This window comes from Tachypleus tridentatus, chromosome 2, assembly GCF_004210375.1.
Source record: "Tachypleus tridentatus isolate NWPU-2018 chromosome 2, ASM421037v1, whole genome shotgun sequence".
Classification (NCBI taxonomy): Eukaryota; Metazoa; Arthropoda; class Merostomata; order Xiphosura; family Limulidae; genus Tachypleus; species Tachypleus tridentatus.
The window spans coordinates 77,464,660-77,482,521 of record NC_134826.1 but is presented as its reverse complement, the minus strand read 5'-3'; the positions used below and the strand labels follow the sequence as shown (position 1 = coordinate 77,482,521).

General features: G+C 32.1%; 1 protein-coding gene across 3 annotated transcripts in view; it reads left to right on the top strand.

The window, feature by feature from the left end:
- The first annotated feature begins 5,338 nt into the window (after positions 1 to 5,338).
- Positions 5,339 to 17,862, top strand: part of LOC143244287 (proton channel OtopLc-like) — a 62,172-nt gene continuing 49,648 nt past the window's right edge. For 2 of the 3 annotated variants that reach the window (XM_076488665.1, XM_076488667.1), the window contains exons 1-2: positions 5,339 to 5,502; positions 11,145 to 11,222. In XM_076488665.1, coding sequence (XP_076344780.1) covers positions 5,465 to 5,502; positions 11,145 to 11,222 — 116 coding nt within the window. In that variant the 5' untranslated portion in view covers positions 5,339 to 5,464. Of the gene's footprint in view, positions 5,503 to 11,144; positions 11,223 to 14,179; positions 14,281 to 17,862 lie in introns of those variants that run through there. The other variant, XM_076488666.1, reaches the window with a different exon arrangement.

Genomic DNA, 17,862 nt, shown 5'->3' with positions numbered 1-17,862 from the left:
AGCTCAAAGCTGCAAATTTTACTATACATTATGGAAAATCGAACCAGGAATTTTTGTAGTCTAGGTCCGTAAACCTACCGCTGACCCACTGTTTTTTTTTTTTGTTGTTGTTGACTGATTGGTTATTAAACACAATGCTACGCAAGGTGCTCTCTGTACTAATCCCTCAACGGTTATTGAAACCCAATTTTAGTATTATAAGCCTTTATACTTATCACTATAATACTGGTGGGGGCAATGCTAGTATTAGTAGTGCACGTTGTTGCTGATGTTTTAGTATAAAGCTACACAATGGGCTAATTGGGCTTTGTCCACCGTGAGAAAATGATCCCGGGATTTAAATGTTGCGAGTATACAAATTTACCGCTGCGAAACTAGAAGACCCTGCCGGGGGACTAAGTGACTTGTATTAAGAGAGTTACACAATACGTCAGATTGTTTATCACTATATGAAGCTATGTAAAGTGTGTTAAATAATACAAGATAAATAAAGCTAACATTTTTATCACATGACCTACAGAACTACACACCACTAGAGACAGTTTGTCAATGAAAAACGACTAGTTAAAAACATGAATTAATAACATAGATAGAACTACGTAAACAAAATCTTCAGATCACTCGAATTAACAAATATACGTGAGATGAAAGACAGTTTATCAGTGTATACAAAAAGATATTGTTAACAACAGATTTGAATAATGCAGCAGGACGTGCACTAAATAAACCATAAATGAGTTGGATTAGCAGCATAACATGTTATTAGCCAGTATATTAATATAAACAGACAATAAACGAGGACTGAATAATGTAAGAGGAAATGCAGTAACATTTTATTAAGTCACTTGAACTTAAGGAAGTATATTTTATCTTTTATGAAAACACTGATGAAAAGGAATATTGAATAATGTAGAAGGAAGTTACACAATAATTAAACGACTTGATGTTGGTTGTTGTTTTTCTTTATCGCAAACTAACGTAACTATTTTTGCACAATGTCCACCGTGGGGAATCGAGCCACGAATTTTAACATTTTAAATTCGTAAACTTATTGCTGCCCCTTCTGTGGCTCAAATGACTTAACTTGATAGACTTACACAATATCACACAATTTATCGGTCAAACGACTTAACTTGATAGACTTACACAATATCACACAATTTATCGGTACAGAAAAAGCAGATTAAGAAAAGGATGTTGATAATGTCTCGGTTACTTTGTATAATTATCATAATTTATCAAAATACAAAGATGCACGAATCTCATAGCCCACTTTCCTAGTTGAAAAATATTAATGTAGTGGTTACCTTTTGTCGTTCAATCTCTTTTGTTAGTTTCACTACCAACACACCTTCTGACTTTACCATTAGTACCAGAACTTTGAAACAACAAATCTCGTTCATATTCTGCTGGCTATCACCTTATAACACTTCTCATGTAGTCTCACTAAACGAATCGTATTTTCTCATATCATTACAAGTATATTGTTAAAAACGTTATTTTGAGGTACTTTTTTGATTGGTTTATGAACATGTTATTGGAACAATAAATCAGCCAACTCTATCTCATGAAGCATTAATTGATTCCAAGGTCTCACAGTTGCTATATCAATTGCATCATAACCGTCATAGTCAGCTTCATTCCAATGATAAAACTTTCAATAGATTGGTTTGGTTTGTTTTGAATTTCGCGCAAAGCTACACGAGGGCTATCTGCGCTAGTCATCCTTAATTTAGCAGTGTAAGGTAAGAGAGAAGGCAGCTAGTCATCACCACCCACCGCCATCTCTTGGGCTACTTATTTACCGACGAATAGTGGGATTGACCGTCACATTATAACGCTCCCACGGCTGAAAGGGCGAGCATGTTTGGTGTGACGGGGATTCAAACCTGCGGCCCTCGGATTGCGAGTCGAGTGCCTTATCCACCTGACCATGCCGGGCCACTTTCAACAGAACTAGCGCCCTTTCCCAGAACTTCTTCTGAATAATATTTACTTATTCAACAGACAATTTTTTTTCAATTAGGCGATAAAACAAATAAAAATATTCACACTTATAAAAATTATTCAATAAAATTAAAATTAATATCATTAATAATTCCCAAAATAACCTTTCATTTATTTAAGACTACGAATGGTAAACCATTCATAAGTCACAATATATTTGTATTGAACAAAAAAAAAAAGGTTTGTCTGTCTTTCGTGTAAACATACGTATGAATTGTATATAAACGTAAATAGAAACTTTTCAATAAAAAGAATTAAATGTAGAGAAAACTAATATCAACTCTTCAGAAACAATGTAAATAATATAGTAGGGATAACATGTGCAATAAGTAAGAAAAGCAATATATATGCATAAATATTCAGTAACAGTTGAGTTTTAACTTTTATTTTATTTGTCTAATGTGTATGCCACTGTCACAATTGTTTCCATATCTCAATATAAGTCCTTATTTGATTATTCTTACACAAACTATTTTCATAATAATTCCAGCTAACACATACTTCGTTGTAGAGACTAAATGATAATTTATTTTTAATTTTTTTACTAAATTATTTTTAACCATTGTTTTTATGTGTACAATAGTTTAATATGTGTATTTCGATGCTTGTTCTGCATTTATTATCACATAGTTATAAATAAAGTAATTTAATGTATTAATATATGCAATGAAAAACATCTTTTACAAATTATGTGCCCCAAGCTAGTACAGGGGTAAGTTTACGGATTTTCAACGCTAAAATTAGCAGTTCGATTCCCCTCAGTGGGCTCACTAGATAGCCCGATGTGGCTTTACTATAAGAAAAATCCACACACTTTACAAATTATGAAACATTTGTTATTAATAATTTCCTATACATTTTGATACCCTATTACTATCAATATATTTATATATCTGGTACTGCAAAAATCAAAATAATTTTTTATATTTATTTTTAGGTAAAACAACATGTATTAAATCGGAATAGTTAAATTAGTTTTATATATATTTTATTTTACAACAACTATAATTTGCTTAAAGCAGATTATGAAAATATTTAACTCAGAGTTATTACACAATTTGCACTTCCTTCCAGAGAGGTTTAAATCTGATGTACATACATATGTTAGCTACATTCATTTCAAGTGTAAGTGTTCCTCTAACACACATTTGTTTAACTGACTTAATTGTTATTTTATCGTTGACATCACTGTTACTAAGCTGAGTATGTACTAAAGTTACAGATCCATTAATAACATTTTCTCTACATCCAAGGACCGGATTAAAGGTTTTATTGGCCTTAGGCTGTTTAACTTATAGAGGCTCCTCGAGACAGAACTTCTATATAATATATATTTATAGTCATAGTTTGAGGTCCCCGAATTAATGTGAAGCCCATGGCTTCATCCTGGTAAGCTCGTGTCTTAATCCGGGGTTGCCTATACCAATTAAGAAATAAAGTTTAATGCAACTGTTTCACTAGCATATGTAACCGGTAATTAATGGTGCCGGTGAAAACATTAATCGATATATTAAGAAATAAAGTTTAATGCAACTGTTTCACTAGCAAATGTAACCGGTAATTAATGGTGCCGGTGAAAACATTAATCGATATATTAAGAAATAAAGTTTAATGCAACTGTTTCACTAGCAAATGTAACCGGTAATTAATGGTGCCGGTGAAAACATTAATCGATATTTCCGTTTTATTAAACACGTTTTAGTTTCTTCATGGACGCAGCTTAACTTTGGTATTGCACTAAACTCTCGGTGAAAGAAGAGTCGTTTGTGGAAAGTATGCTAACATACAAAAAATGCATTTATATTTTTATTGGAATGTCTTATTATGTTTTGTCATTTTTGTACTGGCCATTAGTTATCAATGTTTCATAGAAAATACCATATAATCGTTTCGTATTTTTCAGAAGTATTAAGCAGTGGTATTTATATGAAAACGAATAATATTTTCTAATTTTATTTGAGTTTCTATTTCTAAAGTTTCATTAGTTGGTAAATCATATGTTTTTGTTCTAGAATAATTCAAATTAATAAGGTTCCTCTAATTTTAGACTTAGCTCATAAATATTTTTAATTTTTCAAAACAAACAAAAATAATATAATTTGTAACATAAAAATATATAGCTTGTCTTGCCTCTAGTAAGGAATACAACAATGTTTCGAACAAATCTATTAAAGGTAACCATAATATAAGTAACATGTTTATTAATGATTTACTTAAAATAGCGTATTATTTACGTAGGCCACGCTAACCGCAAGTACTGGGAAAGACAATCAATTAATTTTAAATGAGCTATAATCCTAGCAAAATAATAAATACCAAGAAATATTAGTTTGTTTTTTTCGTGCAAAATTTAAGACTTTAGGTAAAAAAAAGAGAAGAAAATGTTGTATTTCAGAACAAATACGAGTCTTTTGGATTATAAACCCAGAATGACCAGGTGGTTAAGACGCTCGACTTATAATCTGAGGGTCGTGAGTTCGAATTTCCGTCACATCAAACATGCTTATTCTTTCAGTCGTGGGGCGTTATTATGTTACGGTCAATCCCACTATTCGTTGGTAAAAGAGTAGCTAGCCCCAGAGTTGACGGTGAGTGGTGATGACTAGCTTCCTTCTTTCTAGTCTTAAACTGCTAAATTAGGGACGGCTAGCACAGATAATTCTCGTATAGCTTTGCGCAAAATTTTAAAACAAAAAAAAAGAAATTTTGGATTGTTATTAATCCTGGAGTACCTAATGAAGTCTAGGCTGGCTATATATACTTACGATTCCAATACTAAGGAAATTTCATGATGTTCCAAAAACACGTAGGTCCAAGAATTCTTGATAAAAATGAAATAGAAACCATACAACCCGAGCGCTTTCAAAAGATGGACCTTTGTTTGCCCCTGAAGAAGAAAGGTCCGCCTTTCGAAAGCATTCGGATTATAAGGAAATTTCATAATTTTTTGCAAGTGCTCATTTACCCTTAAAGTTACTGTGGATACCAACTTTAAAGCAAAAGTAAATATTGTTTGTTTGTGTTGTTTTTTTCATTAAACTACGCCTGTATTCATTCTTTGGGTTCAAATTTATTTGTTTTGAAAAACTTCTACATGATTCCATAAGATGCATTACTTCAACTGTGATCATATCACGTAATGACAGTAAAATAAGGTCATTTTAATCATGTATTTCTACTGGACGTATATTCACTAAGGCTTGTTATGTTTGGTGATAGTGAATGTCATTAGTGTGACCTTGTTGTGCTGAAAAGACCTGTAGAGCATTTATAATACGACCAATCACATCTCTTAATTCACACACACACACACACACACACATATATATATACCAGCTAAGTGAAATGAGTGCAACAGATTAACCTCTATTGATTTTTTGCATATCCTGGAGTGAGCAGTTCTCAGCCGTTTTTAGTGGTTGTCAAGTTATCCTACGGTGTCTCTTTCTAGAGAGAGATGTCTGCTAGCCCGCTGTATCGACTGCTACTGAAAAGGTGATGTATATTTATTTACAATCAGTTGAAAGAAAATTAAATATATTTTAGTAAAATCAAATCTGAGAGCAGATATTACATTCATAACTTGTTCATAATAAGCGATTATAAGTAATTCTCCTGTTGCATAGTGGCGAACAAAAAGACATAATTAACAACAAAATACGTGCGAGAATAACATGTTTATCACACCTTAAATAAATATATAAATACAGGTGTCTGTTGTGTAGGTCATCTTTATATATATCTAAATTATCTTTTATCTTGATGGTGCTGGTTAAAAGAAAAAATATCAGTTCCAAACTGAGCATTTGTAAAAAGTACCAGAAAGATAAAATGGGTGTATATTACTGATCTTTATACTGAACTGGATTGAATTTTGCCCCTTCTGCGTGAAGTCATGGAAGTTATAAAGTGACCAACTTGTTAGTTCCATGTTATATTTTTAGTTACCATAACGTATTGTAGTGACAAGCTGTATCCTGTACATAATACACAAAGTGCCAGTGTGATTGTAACAATAGAGCAAGAGCTTGTCCTGTGTCGTTCCATTGGTAAGTTTACATTTTGTGTTTTTCCCGTAAATAAATTAATATAAATTGATATATCACTCTTATCAAATTGTATTGTTAGATTTAATAACTAACATTTGGTACTAACGTTACTTAATTGAGGAGAAGTTTGATAAGATTTGAGGTCAAATGACTTTCGTTTTCAAGCTAGGAGTTGTTTAATAATTTTTATTAGGATATGGTAATTATTAACTTATTAGATTTCTTACCTTTTCAAATTTCATCCAGTTTTCCACAAAACATCCTGAACCTTTGATAAAAAATGTATTGTAAATATTCGGAGGAACAAAGAAATAGTATCTATCAGAAGATTCCAAGTTCTGCCCTGAATATTTTGATAAAAGATGTTTTGATAGTACAGGTCAAAATGTTCTTCTGAAAATAATCCCTTGCCTACTGTATTTTCATTTCCTAATCATGCACAAAAGGTATATTATTATTATGACGTAGGAATATGCTGTTGTTATTATTCAAATATTTATTTTAGATTGTTGAAAATTGGCTCATATTTTTAATCTGTGAACATTTATGTTGGCGTTCATCTGTCTAGATTTCTTTGTATTCATTATAATATAACGTTTTTAATTATTGAGGAATTTTGTTATATCAAGATTAAATAATTAACTGAAACAATATGATATCTCACATAGATTTGTAGTACTCTCAAGGAATTTATCAATAAAAATTTGTTAATGTATTTGAAATTGAATGATCATAGTAACCTATTACACTTCTGATTAAGAATATAATGTACATTGAAATTAGTAAAAATATATATGAACATAGTATACTGTGAAGTCAGTAAGAATATACTTAAACATAACATGCTGTGGAATAAGTAAGAATACATCTAAACATAACATGCTGTGGAATAAGTAAGAATACATCTAAACATAACATACAGTGAAATCAGTAAGAATAGATATGAACATAACATACAGTGAAATCAGTAAGAATAGATATGAACATAACATGCTGTGGAATAACTAAGAATACATCTAAACATAACATGCTGTGGAATAAGTAAGAATACATCTAAACATAACATGCTGTGGAATAAGTAAGAATACATCTAAACATAACATACAGTGAAATCAGTAAGAATAGATATGAACATAACATACAGTGAAATCAGTAAGAATAGATATGAACATAACATGCTGTGGAATAACTAAGAATACATCTAAACATAACATACGGTGAAATCAGTAAGAATATATTTAAATATAACATACTGCGGAATCAGCATGGATATGTATGAACATAACATGCTGTGAAATAAGTAAGAATACATCTAAACATAACATACAGTGAAATCAGTAAGAATAGATATGAACATAACATGCTGTGGAATAACTAAGAATACATCTAAACATAACATACGGTGAAATCAGTAAGAATATATTTAAATATAACATACTGCGGAATCAGCATGGATATGTATGAACATAACATGCTGTGAAATAAGTAAGAATACATTTAAACATAGCATACTGTTAAATCAGTAAGAATAGATATGAACATAACATGCTGTGGAATAACTAAAAATATATTTGAAATTTACAAAACAGTATGATTCCACTGCTATTTTAAAGATAATTCAAAAACAATGGAGCTCATTGCCATGTCTGTCTATATAGACAGACTATGTATGTTTTCTTGAGAGGTACAATAACATTTCTTTTAAGTTAACAAATAAAAAGAAATAATAATAACAACAGTTAAGCAATAAAGTATGTTTTAACGTAATAAAGTGTTTAACAGAAAAGAAAAAAAATATAGTTTTAGTGAATTTTTGATTTAATTATATGCTGTGTGATATTTTTTGCAGTTTGCCAAAAAGGAAGACATCAGCACGAAAGTATATCAATTCAAGCAAGCCTGACAATGTTGTTTTGAATCAACTAAAACATGTGTACAGAACAGTTCTAAAGATCATGTAATCCTAGATCGTAATCCTGAACACTTTAAAAATTTTCTTGATAAAATAACAGGCATTTGAAAGGAACTACTATTTCATTAAAAGTGATTGTACAAGCTATGAAAAAAAATTTGTTTGTTGTTAAGTGCAAAGCTGTACAAGGGCTAACATGTGCCTGTCACGAGCATCGAAACTCGATTTTTAGTCAACACCGTTAACTCACAGAAAGGGATAAAAACATGAAGAAAATTAAAAATCCTTTAATTGTTTTGATATGTTAAACAACACATTTTCTGTTATAAAGAGCACTGCCAGTTAAAAGTGAAAAGGAATTGACTTATAAAACACTTTTTTACTGTTCTTGCTTTGGCACTGCAGTTTTACTTCACCAAATTCTCCAGTTATATAAGACGTACCTTCAGTTTTGCTCTATCACATTCATCTGTTACCTGAAAGTGAGATTAAAACGTTAATGGTATATCAGGCTTTATACAAGAAACATTTTCATGCACTATAGTAAATAGCAAAAATAGGATAAGAAGGAACCAGTGAAATATTTTTCTGTTTTAATGCTAGATGAAATGCTCCGAAGTAGGAGTAGAGTGAAGTAGAAAGATGTGTCTTGGCTTTGTAGACGTTGGTGCTGATGCAGGAAACGATGTAACTCCTTTTGACAACTGTTTTTTATAGTTGTTTCGCTAAACAGCCACTAGACTGTGCCTGCTAGTAATTTTTTAGTTATGACATAATAGAGCAAAAACAAACAAGCTTGGTGAGAATAAGCCTATGAAAACTGTTGAGATTACAACTGTGACACTTGTTTGTAATGTTTCACTTCTCCATGTTGAAAGAAATGGGTGCCAATACGTTGCCAGGAAACATCAAGTTATGTTGTTTTTTTTCAACTGGCAATAAAAAATGTAAAATTTATGATATTTGTAATGACGAGGAACTCACCATGAGTTTGGTGACAGCTCTAGTGAATAATAAAGAAAGATGTTAGAAATTTATGAAGTGTGCAGTGTTTCATAATCAGACACAAGTGGTTCACATATATACAGGAATGTATACAGTTAAAAACAAAGAAATTATGTGACCGGAGATTGTTTAATTAACAGTTTTGTAAAGTTATCTTGCGACCCAAGAGTGTTTGGTCGATGTTTGGTTCTGTGTTTTGTTTAGTTGCAATGGTGGTACACTGGTAGGGTTTTCATTTGTTAAGCTTATAATAAAGTTTTACTCATTACCCATTCCAGCTGTCTTCAAACGTTATGTCATATCCTATTTATACGTGCTACACGCTTAAACTTATTCTAAACCCATTTGTCATCAAATAAATTTAAAATGTTGAGATGTAGAAACTATCAAGTTGCAGTAAATGTCTGATTACACAAATTATAAGAGAAGGAGGGCTTACACCGAAGAAATATATCACGATCAATTTACATTCAATTTCAGAAGCGAAAAAATGAAAGTTAACTCTGCAGTTCAAACTTTAATTTGAAGTCTAGCAGATGCCTTACAAACCGTACAAAAATACTTGAACTTAGTTTAAGGGAAGTGATCTTACAGTTAAATTTCTAAGAACATATGATTGACTCTTTGACTTGTTCACCTTTGGAAATTCACGGGCTAAAAAATTACAAAACTCCGTCAAACATTTTAAATGAATCATTTTGAAACCAGTATGTCATAATTATCGGTTGACAGATATCACCTGTATAGACCTCAACGTAAAACATTGTCTATTGAATTTCAAACTGCAACTAAATCTGTTTAGTAATGTTTAGTGGCATCAAATTCACCCAGCTTGAAGTATTTTTGACCAAAAATTAAATCAGACCGTTTGAAGCTCTTTTCTTTTCGTTTTTATTTGCTATTACTAGATCATCTCGCAGTTATTAAAACAGCTCCATTGTTCTATAGTGCATAACTGCAAATAAAACTGCCTATATCATGAAATGAGAACAGCAGGAAAGTGCACTAAGCATCATGAAAATCAATTTAACAAGTCACAAAAGATCACTTAGTGGTTTTTACAGATGTGACAAACAGGTATGAAGTACATAAGCTCATAGAGGATGAACTTTACTACGAATAACTGCTAAGCTGCTCCATATCGTAGAATAGATGCTTAGCTACATATTCAGCAAAGACAGCCCAAACAAAGAATGAAATGTACAGGTTGTTTGGAACCCTTGTCAGATGAATAATAGAACCGGTTTGGTAAAGGTATCATCAAGTATAACCAAAGTATGTAAGGCAACAGAGAGGTGTTTTGAGAAACTTCTGAATTCAACAAATAGTGATCTTCCTCAAGCAACGACATTAGCTTTGAAATACATATTGCTGTTCTCTGGCTTAGATGGACACACGTTTTGATTGTCCACATGAAATGGTCAGTTTTACAGTTTAATAAAGTTTATAACTATATTTTATATAAAAATATGAATAATGTGTCAGTCTTTCTTCGGCTTCTCAACTTAGGAATTACATTGAATTGTTGGAAAGGGTTAAAAGAAGGACTACGAGGATGATGCTTGGGATAGAAAGGTTGTTATTCATGAATAGGTTAAGAACTCTAAGATTATATTATCTTTGAACAAAATAAGAGTTAACAGGATATCTTACTGAGGTGTTTAGAACTGATAAAGGAACTGATAATGTCGATTCATATTGTTTTTTTATACTTAGTTAAGACAACTTTACTCTTTTAAAAGGGTGGTTGGCCTTCGGAACGGGCTGCTTTCAAATGTGGTAGATACAGCTAATTCAAGGGAGTTTAGGGAACAGCTTGAAAATATTTCAGTGATAAAGACTTTGTCTAATATTTATATATTAGAATTTAGTACAGTGGGTGAGACAGTCTAGATGGTTCAGTTGTACTTAAATTATATATATATATATGTAAAACTTGCACACCAAAGTACAAGAAATGTCCTAAAGAAATGATTCAACATTGAATATCATTACCATAACGTGATTACAACATGACATTTCAGAAACCAACACTATGGCTGTCGCCATAAGTAACCAATACACAATCCAGTTCAATATAGAGATCAGTTAAGTATATTTGTGTATATCTATGAAGGTTTTATTTATTGTGGCATTTCCTTTCTTTATTGCAATATTTCTGTCATCAAAAGAGCTGGTGATATAAAGAAAGAAAAGTCTGCATCGAAAGATATTCCCGATCAAGAGAATAAATCCTGGAGTGTATGTAGGTAAGAAATATTTTATAAAATACAACCAAAATGCTGTTAATTATAATTAAAACAATATTATTGGCACTTATAACATCGAATATTTTCAAGCCTACCAGCATTTTCAAATAGGCCCGGCATGGTCAGGTGGGTTAAGGCCTTGGACTCGTAATCCGAGGGTCGCGAATTCGAATCCCGGTGGCACCAAACATGCTCGCCCTTTCAGCCGTGAGGGCGTTATAATGTGACTGTCAATTCCACTATTCGTTAGCAAAAGAGTAACCCAAGAGTTGGCGGTGGGTGGTGATGACTAGCTGCCTTCACTCTAGTCTTACACTACTAAATTAGGGACGGCTAGCGCAGATAGCCCTTTAGTGGCTTTTCGCGAAATTCAAAACAACAAATGACAAAACTTTCAAACATATAAGATATCTCACACTTTTATATTATATGCGTAAATCTGCTTTAGTTTTTCGAAAAAATAAATAACCTAAATTCCTATTCTCGCATCGAATTATAGTGTGCCAAACACGAATCGAAGTGAGTTTCCTACATATATTTATTCTTGCGAATTTTCATTAAAATAGTCTAATTTGTTGGATCTTTTCAAACAGAATTATAGAATAAGTAGTACAATTTTTTTAACTTGAGAAACATTTTAACCGGTTCAGCAAAAGTTAACTGTGAACTTTTATTCATTCGTAAATAACGATTTAAATATAAAAACTTGAAGTTTGTTAGCTTAAATATATATATATATAAACCATTCGTATAAATAACTTTCTGCTGTGATTTGCTAATTATCGTTCTAACAAGAAAAGTATAATTTCGACGCTGATGACGTGGTTTAGAAACCATATTATGGTGAGAACAATAGGAAAGTTATCAAACGAACATAGTTGCAGTCACCGACTCTGGTGAATGCATTATTCACCATGTTTATTTATGTGTTTTTATAGGAAAGCTGCAATAAACTATCTGCTGTGTTCACTGCAAGGAGTCAAACTCCAGATATTAGCAATTTAAGACCGTAGACTTACCACTGTCCCAACATGTAATAGGTCAATAATTGTGTATTATACTTGATAGAATATATTCTGACTACATTATAGGCCAATCATTATTACATTAGTGGCCAATAATTGTGTATTACATTTAAGAAAGTATGTTTTTCCTACATTTATTATTATATTTGAAAAACTTTAGACCACAGCAGATGGGGCGAAGAATCAAATAATGCATTAGGTATCTACGTCAAAGATTATATTTTCAGTTTATCTTGAGTGATAAGAAATAAATGTGTAAAATAATCGCTGCTCCACTATAAATTACTGAATATATATACTGAATATTCACACGCCTAAATTAATTTAGGTTACTTAGGTTATAATGAGTTTTGGTTTACTATATGGTAAGTTAAAAAGGAATTAAAAACCATTACAATATTGTACTTGAGTAAGCATGTCTTGAATACATGTTTCACGCCAACCACTACGTATCACACTTGAAAAAGCATGTTTTTAGCTAAATTAAGAGTCCAATTACACATTATACTTGAATAAAGTAAGTTTTGAATATACTGAAGGCCGGTAATAATGTATTATATTTGAGAAGGCATATTTTCATCCCATTAGAGACTATTCAATATGTATTACACTTTAGAGCATGTTTTAACTAAAGTCAAATAATCACTTTTTTGCTTAAGTAAATATATTTTGACAATAATAGACGTCGATCGTAAAGTATTATTTCTGACAAAGCATGTCTTGACTACATTGGAGACTAACCATTATTTACTGCATACTTAAGAAAGTGTTTATCGACTACATTTTAAGCCAATAGTCTTGTATTATACTTAATAAAGAACCTTTTGAATAATTACAAGTTTCATGTTGTCACTACATTAAAGAGAAACCGTTATGTATTATAGTTGAGAAAAAGATGTTTTGACAATATTGAAAGTAAAATTCATATATTACACTCAAGAAAGCATGTTTTGAATACATGAGAAACAAATTATTGTGTTATACTTGAGAAAGCATGTTGTGATTTGACTACAGTATTTTGTTTGTTTGTTTTGTTTTTGAATTTCGCACAAAGCTACTCGAGGGCTATCTGTGCTAGCCGTCCCTAAATTTGCAGTGTAAGACTAGAGGGAAGGCCGCTAGTCATCACCACCCACCGCCAACTCTTGGGGTACTCTTTTACCAACGAATAGTGGGATTGACCGTCATATTATAACGCCCCCACGGCTGGGAGGGCGAGCATGTTTAGCGCGACGCGGGCGCGAACCCGCGACCCTCGGACTTCGAGTCGCACGCCTTACGCGCTAGGCCATGCCGGGCCAAATGAGAGATAAATCAGTGTGTGTTACGCTTGAAAGCATGTCTCAACCATTATGCACCATATTTGAAAAACGCTTTGAGGTAATTCATTATATATCACACCTCAAAGGCATGTTTTCACTACATAATAACTCTCCTGCCAATAAGTAATATATTATAGAAAGATATTCGCCTGCGTTAGGGGTAGGCCCGGCATGGCCTAGCGCGTAAGGCGTGCGACTCGTAATCCGAGGGTCGCGGGTTCGCGCCCGCGTCGCGCTAAACATGCTCGCCCTCCCAGCCGTGGGTGTGTATAATGTGACGGTCAATCCCACTACTCGTTGGTAAAAGAGTAGCCCAAGAGTTGGCGGTGGGTGGTGATGACTAGCTGCCTTTCCTCTAGTCTTACACTGCTAAATTAGGGACGGCTAGCACAGATAGCCCTCGAGTAGCTTTGTGCGAAATTCCAAAACAAACAAACAAACAAGCGTTAGGGGTAATTTAGTTTGTATTATGTTTATGAAAGCGGATTTGATTATGTTATTGACCAATCATTATATATTATGCTTGAAAAAACTTGATTTGACAACATTTTACACTGCCTTAGAAGTCAACAATTATGTATTTAAATTCATTAAAGTATAGTGAGTAGACTGGAATAAGTGGCAGCTGCCTGTTCTAGAAAAGAAAACAAAACAGCCCTGAAGGCATTTTTTGACAACATTCGAGGTTAATGGAACTTGATAAAATTTGAGGTAAACGATTGATTGTGTACGATTAGGTGGAATATAGTTAAATCATTATGTATTACAAATGAAAACAGATTTCTTGACAACATTAGAAATAATTTATTATATCTGGCACTTGAGATAGAATGTTTTGTCTTGATTATGGAGCAATCACTATACTTGAGAAACATGAGTTTTTACATTAAGAGCTAAGCATTATGGATTATACGTAAGAAAGTATTTTGTGTTCTCACTGTATTTGAAGCAGGTGATTATCTATTTATTCTCACAAAGTATGTTTTGACTGCATTTGATGCATATATTTATGTATTACAAGTGAGAAAGCAAATTGTAACATGAGGTGCGAGTCGTAAGGTAGTAGAAGTTAGAGTGTATGTTTTGAGTAGACCATAGGCCAATCATATTGAATTATACCTAAAAAAATTTGTTTTGGCTACATTAAAGACCAGACATCGTGTATTGTACTTGTGGAAACATATCTTGACTATAAATGTTTTGAAAGAGTTTGGCCGGGTAACGAAAAACTTTATTAGAAATCTAGAACGTTTTGTTTATCCTCAAGTACAAGTAGCTTAGATACAAGAATATATATATACAATATAGAACAAAATATCACATGACCGGATATTACTTCACAGTCTAATATACGGTTCCCGTTATGAAGTTTTTATATCTTGACTATATGTGAGGCCATTCATCATTTATATAATTAAAAAGCGTGGTTCGAGTAGATTTAAAGGACAATTTTATGTATTACTTGAAAAAACATATTTTGTCTACTTAGAGGTCTATTACTATCTATTACACAAGAGAAAGCACATTTTTACTATGTTAGAATACAACTACTGTGTACTATACTTGAGAAAACATGTTTTGACTACACTAGATACTATTAATTGTGTAATATATTGTTAAGACATCTTCTGAATACTTTATAACCCAATCATTATACACGAGAAGTATGTTCTAATTATTTTACAAGCCAGTCACTTTGAATTAGTCAATTTTACTACTTTAGAAGCCAGTCATTTAAAGCATCAAACTTGAAAAAAATGATTTTGTTAAATTGGAAGCAAACCATTATATATTATTCTTGAGATTATATAAGAGACAAATTATTATACTTGAAATGCATGTTTTTGAGGTCAGTTTGTCATATAAAACATGTTTTACATAATGAAATAAGAAATGTGAATGAACTAATATTGTTAAAACTTTATGTTGGTTATGAATTACGTGGATAGTACTACTGAATGGAAATCATTATACACAATATGTGTAGTTACTGTGACGTAGTCAACTATTTGTTGTAAACTATGCTACAGTTATGTTTCATGTAATATATATATGTGTGCATATACTTAATAATAATATATAATTTTCTATGTAATGGTGACTGAACACTGACTTAAAGTTTGCATAAAACTGGCGAATGTCAATAAGATATTTCTGTAGCATTAGAATCAGATTGTGTATAGACCGGGGTAGCCTTCACTGTTTCGAGATTTTATTAAAATTCGTATTATCTAAGAAGGTAATATACATATGTTTGAAATATTATAACAACTTTACTTGCTGGTATTGTTATGTATTAAAATTCATCTCGGACGAGTTTCAGATTTACCAACGTTACATATTACGATTTCAAATGATCTGAAATTTTAATTTCAAGTCAGAAGTTAATTAAATGTCGATATGTATCGGATTTATGATATTTACGAACAAGATTGATAGAAACAATTTTCTTTCTTTACTCAAATATATTTTTTTATGTACAAACAACAATACAATTTATAATAATGGTTATTACAAATATTGGATTATATACAAGAGTATTACAAACTTACAAACAATAGTGAGTCTTCTATCTGGTCTGGAACTGAATCTATTTTCAGCAGTTCACGGAGAACGAATAAATTATATGTTGATACATAGATATATTTCCCTAAGTAGAACGTAATTGAAATTTTTCATGACAGATTTATATGGAACTTGAAATGTTTCATGATAGACTTATATATAACATGCATGAAATGTGATCTTTATTATATGTAGTAGGGCCAATTATATAACAGATTTTCAAAAAGCTTCCGATTCGATTTGCAAGCCCTACAATAGGTTTATTTTGTGTTTTTTTTACAAGTAACTGGACTTTTATAGCGTCTATTGGTTAAACATTTTATGTATTATTTTACTATTTATCTTATGAATATTTTACATGTACGTATGATAGATTCTGAAATAAATGGAATCCAGTGATGAAGTTAAGTAACGATAGACCTAGTTCCTTCTATGCTATAATGAACGTTGTTTTCTAGTTTAAGTTCAAGCAGTTAACAAAGCGCTGATTGTATGTGTGGGTATATTGCGACATTCACCAAAACTGCTGTGCTCAGTAGGTCAAACTTATCAGCAGTTCGGTTATAGTGATCTAGCGATCAATCTGACGTACAGGGTAACATTGTGGGATTGATTGAAGTGAATGAGGATGCGCATTGAGAAAAGATTGGTGATTAGGATTTCCAGTTCCCATTCGCCATGTGTTAAATCAAAGATGAACTATTTGTAACTTCACCGAATAATTTCACTCACTTTACGAGATTGCATTTGATAAATCAAAGGTTTGTTTGTTTGTTTTTGAATTTCGCACAAAGCTACTCGAGGGCTATCTGTGCTAGCCATCCCTAATCTAGCAATGTAAGACTAGAGGGAAGGTAGCTAGTCATCACCACCCACCGCCGACTCTTAAACTACTCTTTTACCAACGAATAGTGGGATTGACCGTCACATTATAACACCCCCACGGCTGGGAGGGCGAGCATGTTTGGCGCGACTCGGGCGCGAACCCGCGACCCTCAGATTACGAAGCGCACGCCTTAACGCGCTAGGCCATGCCAGGCCATATTAACAAAAGGACACGCGCGTGTGTGTATAAATGCATATATATATATGTAGCTGATCAAAATAAGTCTGCGCTTATAGCATGTCGATATCATAGAATACGTAAAATACACCGGGAAATATTTCATAAATATTGAATGATAGCGATATTTCAATTCCTTACTCATAGAATTTTATTTCATTTTTTTTTTAGATTTCACTATAATTAAACACTACTTCATAGGCTTAAACAGAATGTTGACTTTTTAAACGACATAAAAAGTATCAATTTTAAACAGAAGTTTTATTTCAACAATCTTCATTGAGATTTCTGTAGAAATATTTCTGTTTTTGTCACACTCACTGAACTTACTAGAACAAAATGTATTGCATCGTCGTTAAGCCATGTCTTTCAGACAAATACTTTATCGACAAATTTATGGTCCGTTTGTAAGATGTTTCTTATAAAGTGGCCACCTACTATGTCAGCGTCACAAGGAGTTTAGAATAGAGAGAATAGGTATCTAGTACGTATTACTGTAAAAATTTGGAAATGATTTCATTAAAACAACATGTTTTTAGATATGTAAAAATCCTAAAATCACTATTCTTTCTTATGGTACACTTGATGTGTAATATGTAGAAACTGTAGATCAAAGATTACCTTGAAGTTAATTAAAAGACCTAAAATATAATATTTTATTTTAT